The sequence below is a fragment of the Myotis davidii genome, unplaced genomic scaffold (genome assembly GCF_000327345.1).
Source record: "Myotis davidii unplaced genomic scaffold, ASM32734v1 scaffold173, whole genome shotgun sequence".
Classification (NCBI taxonomy): Eukaryota; Metazoa; Chordata; class Mammalia; order Chiroptera; family Vespertilionidae; genus Myotis; species Myotis davidii.
The window spans coordinates 2926429-2930346 of NW_006286303.1; the positions used below are offsets into that span (position 1 = coordinate 2926429).

Below are 3918 nucleotides of genomic sequence, written 5' to 3' on the forward strand. Positions count from 1 at the left end.
GCTGATGCCTGAACGGTATGTGGAATGAAGTGGGCGGGCATCGGGAGGCCAATATGGCACGGGGCAAGCACTATGGGCAGTCTATCTGAAGTGTACCTGGCGTATAAGACGTATAAGACGACCCCCCACTTGGAGGCATATTTTTCAGGGCCAAAAAATCGTCTTATACGCCGGCAAATACGGTACCTCATCCTAGCCATTTGGCTCAGTGGACAGAGCATTGACCTGTGACTAAAGGATCCCAGGTTTGATTCCAGTTAAGGGCACATGCCAGGGTTGTGAGCTTGATACCAAGTAGGGGGCCTACAGGAGGCAGCCGAACAATGATTCTCTCTCATCCTTGATGTTTCTATCTCTCTCTCCCTCTCTCTTCCTCTCTGAAATCAATAAAAATATATTTTAAAAAATAGTTACCTACCTCTAACATAAGTAATTTAGTCTCTTCTCAACCCTGCTCCCAAAAAAGCTGCTAGGGTTTTAAAATTACACAGGCAATCATTATTATATTGTAAAATTGAGCTCCTGAAATAAAAAACTTTTGAAAACAAAGACTCTACTGAAGAGATAAAATGCAGGGGTGGGAAAAAGTTGATTTATAGTGTGAATATAGTAAACAATTTATTCTTGTATTATTATTTATTACTTATTATATTATCATCAGTATCATTATTATTAACCTACTTTTGCCCACCCATCTTCAAATGTACTGATGTGTACTGTATATATATATGTATTCGTTGATTCCAGATAAGGCTGCTTAATAAACTGTATAGTACAATTAATGAAAAGTTTATTTTATGTGTCCAATGCACAACTACATTATACATTCAAACTAAAAACACGTACAACCTTGACTCTTATGCTACCACCAAAACAAAATCACAACCTGTACTTTAATATATTCCCTTCCAATATTTCCATAAGATTTTATACATACTTAATGAGTCACTCACTTGATTCAGAATTTTACTGAAAAAAGTCTACAGGATAATTGATAATTAAAAAAAAACACTATGAAGATCAAAAAGCAATACTTTTGATATTGTTTTTATTGGACAAAAAAGTTAAAAACCTAAACTCAGCTTTGGATAAGTAATAAAATCGCAAAACAATACAGATACAAACTTCAATTTAAGGTTTTCTAAATCTACCTAAAGAATTTGTTGTATTCAATTCATTTATAAAAACTTTAATTTCAGTAATCAAAAATACTGCTGCTCCCATGTAATTTTACCTAATTATCTTTAGAAAAGAAATACTGTCATGGTGAAATTCCTTTCATCATGAGCTGCAATTAAAATATAACATATATTGCCCTAGCTGGTTTGGCTCCATGAATAGAGTTCAGCCTGCGGACTGAAGGGTCCCAAGGGTCGATTCCAAACAAGGTCACATGCCTGTGTTGCGGGGCTCAATCCCCAGTAGGGGGTGTGCATGAGGCAGCCAATCAATGATTCTCATCACCAGCGTTTCTCTCTCTACCTCTCCCTCTCTGAAATCAATAAAAATAGATTTTAAAAATAACATTAATTTTAGGTGTACAGTCTGATGCAATATGTTTAAATTGCAAAGGTTAGTTAACATACATCACCACACTTAGTTACAAATATTTTTCCTTTGCTGAGAATTTTTAAGCTCTAGTCTCTTATCAACTCATGGTAAGATGGAAAAATGTAAAAAACAATTAAATCAACCACTGATGGCTTGATATAGGCATACTACCTTTGATTTAGTCACACAATTGTTACTTAAAAATAACTTACCCATACTGTGGTGCTCCCGTTTTAATGTCTCCTATAGTGACATGAACATCGTCCTCATCATCATCACTGTCGCTATCACTATCATCTTCAGTCTCAGTCACTTTCTATACCAACATAAACAATTATAAAATACATTCAATAATCCATTTCAGTATCTGATATGAATAAATGAAAAAGTAACCGTTTTGCAATTAAGCTATAGATTTACAGAAAAAAGTTACAAGCTCACAGAACTGATCCTTATTTCAACTCATTTATAACTTCAATATTTTACATGATAAAAAGGATAAGAATGAGAAAACCATTTTTCATCATCATCTTTTTGTAAATAACGTATGTTTTTTTCTATCATTTATAACTGCTCCTCTGGCAAAAAGGATCTAAAGTAATTTACTAATATATAAAGAAGATAAAATTATTAAAAAGTATTTGAGAAATTCTTGGTGAAAAGTATATATAAAGTTAAGAGGAAAACAATTTTAAGAGTCACCGTGTCAAGGTTAAAATCCACCAAATAGCCCTGGCCAGTGGTAGAGCATTGGCCAGAGAACCCAAAGGTTGTGCGTTTGATTTCCAGTCAAGGGCGCATACCTGGGTAGTAGGGTCCTATTGGCCTAGTAGGGGGTGTGTGAGAAGCAACCAAATGTTTCTCTTCCCACCCACTTGCTCTAAAAAAATCAATGGGAAAAATATCTTTCGGTAAGGATTAACAAAAAATTTTAAAAGCCCTAAATAGTTAGGGAGCACCTCACTTATTCTTGGAATTCATTTACACCTACAAGAGGCCCTGCATGCAAATGGTTGAGGGAATACTTTGTTTCTATGAGTAAAAGGCCATTTACAAGCTTTTGTTTTGGCTCTAGAAGGCTATTTTGTGCTTTGTCACACAATTGTAAATTTTAAAAGTAGAAAACCTAGGCAAAATAATTTTTGATACAAACTTGTAGAGTAACTAAATTATGGGGGTGGGGAGTAAAATGTTAAAAATAGTCATAGGACCCATAATATGTTCACACACCTCAAAAAAACATCACTTTCAACAGGGACGAGGGCAACTACTGTCACTTATACAAGAAAACTTTTTGCTAAAAAACATGGTAATCAAACTTAGTTTTTAAGACTCAAATGTTCGCTTTGAAAATCAGGGTATGAGCTATTAGATGATCTATGACCATTCAGTTCCTTGAAATAAACATCAAGCCTATGCATATGCCCTATTTCATCTGAAATCTTCCCACTACTTCTCTTCGTTATGCTTTTGATGGCACCAGATGAGGTAAGTGATGTAAGAGGGGGCCAGATCAAGCAGGATAATGAAAGTCATATTGAATTTCGGCTTTATTTCTAAGTGGCTTTATTTCTAAGTGAAGGCAAAACTATTGATAAAGATTTTAAACAGAGAAGTAACTAGATTTCAAATCCTTATATTACCGGTTTAGGTACTCCATTCTCAGCAGTTTCATCTTCATTTCCAGATGGAGGATTATTGGCACTACGAACAACAAAAATAAGTACATATGCCTAGTATTACTTCTGAGAAGTACAGATAAGGTGTCCTAGTATTTTTAAGCTATGCCTGATAGTTTTCTAAAATTGTCTCCACTAGATGGTAAGAAAATGAATAGTAAAAACTACCAACTCTGTATTTCTCATGCCTTCCTCTACATTAGAAATAGAATGGAATTGCCTACAAATTTGTAAATGGTGTCAAATTTGCAATTTAATGGTGGAATATATTTAATCAAGCTGTGTATTGTGGAATTAAAATTAAAGAATGTTCAATCAGAAACCAAGATGGCGGCATAGGTAAACACCGGAAATTGATGCCTCGCACAACCACTTCAAAAATACAACTAACAGACAAAACGGACATCATCCAGAACCACAGGAAGGTTGGCTGAGTGGAAATTCTACAACTAGAAGGAAAGAGAAAAGCACACTGAGACTCAGAGGAGCTGCAGAAGTAAAGTGCAGAGGTACGGTGGCGATCGCGGAAAGGATTGGCAACTGAGGACACAATTGTCTTTTTCAATCGGGAGGGAGTCTCAAGCTCCCAACTGCTCTGAACTCCAGTTCTGGGTGAGTCTCTGGGGACCCAGACTCATACGGGAAGAAACTAAAATGTCTGGCATAGGTCGGAACTCAAGGGCAGCTT

The 3918-nt window shown here is 35.7% G+C and overlaps 1 protein-coding gene across 8 annotated transcripts in view; it reads right to left on the reverse strand.

Moving 5' to 3' along the window:
• Window positions 1-3918, reverse strand: part of FIP1L1 (factor interacting with PAPOLA and CPSF1) — a 96607-nt gene that overhangs the window by 87862 nt on the left and 4827 nt on the right. For all 8 annotated transcript variants that reach the window (XM_006757813.2, XM_006757812.2, XM_006757815.2 and 5 more), the window contains 2 exons: window positions 3195-3255; window positions 1764-1867 (listed from right to left, as the gene is read on the reverse strand). In XM_006757813.2, coding sequence (XP_006757876.1) covers window positions 1764-1867; window positions 3195-3255 — 165 coding nt within the window. The remainder of the gene's footprint in view (window positions 1-1763; window positions 1868-3194; window positions 3256-3918) is intronic.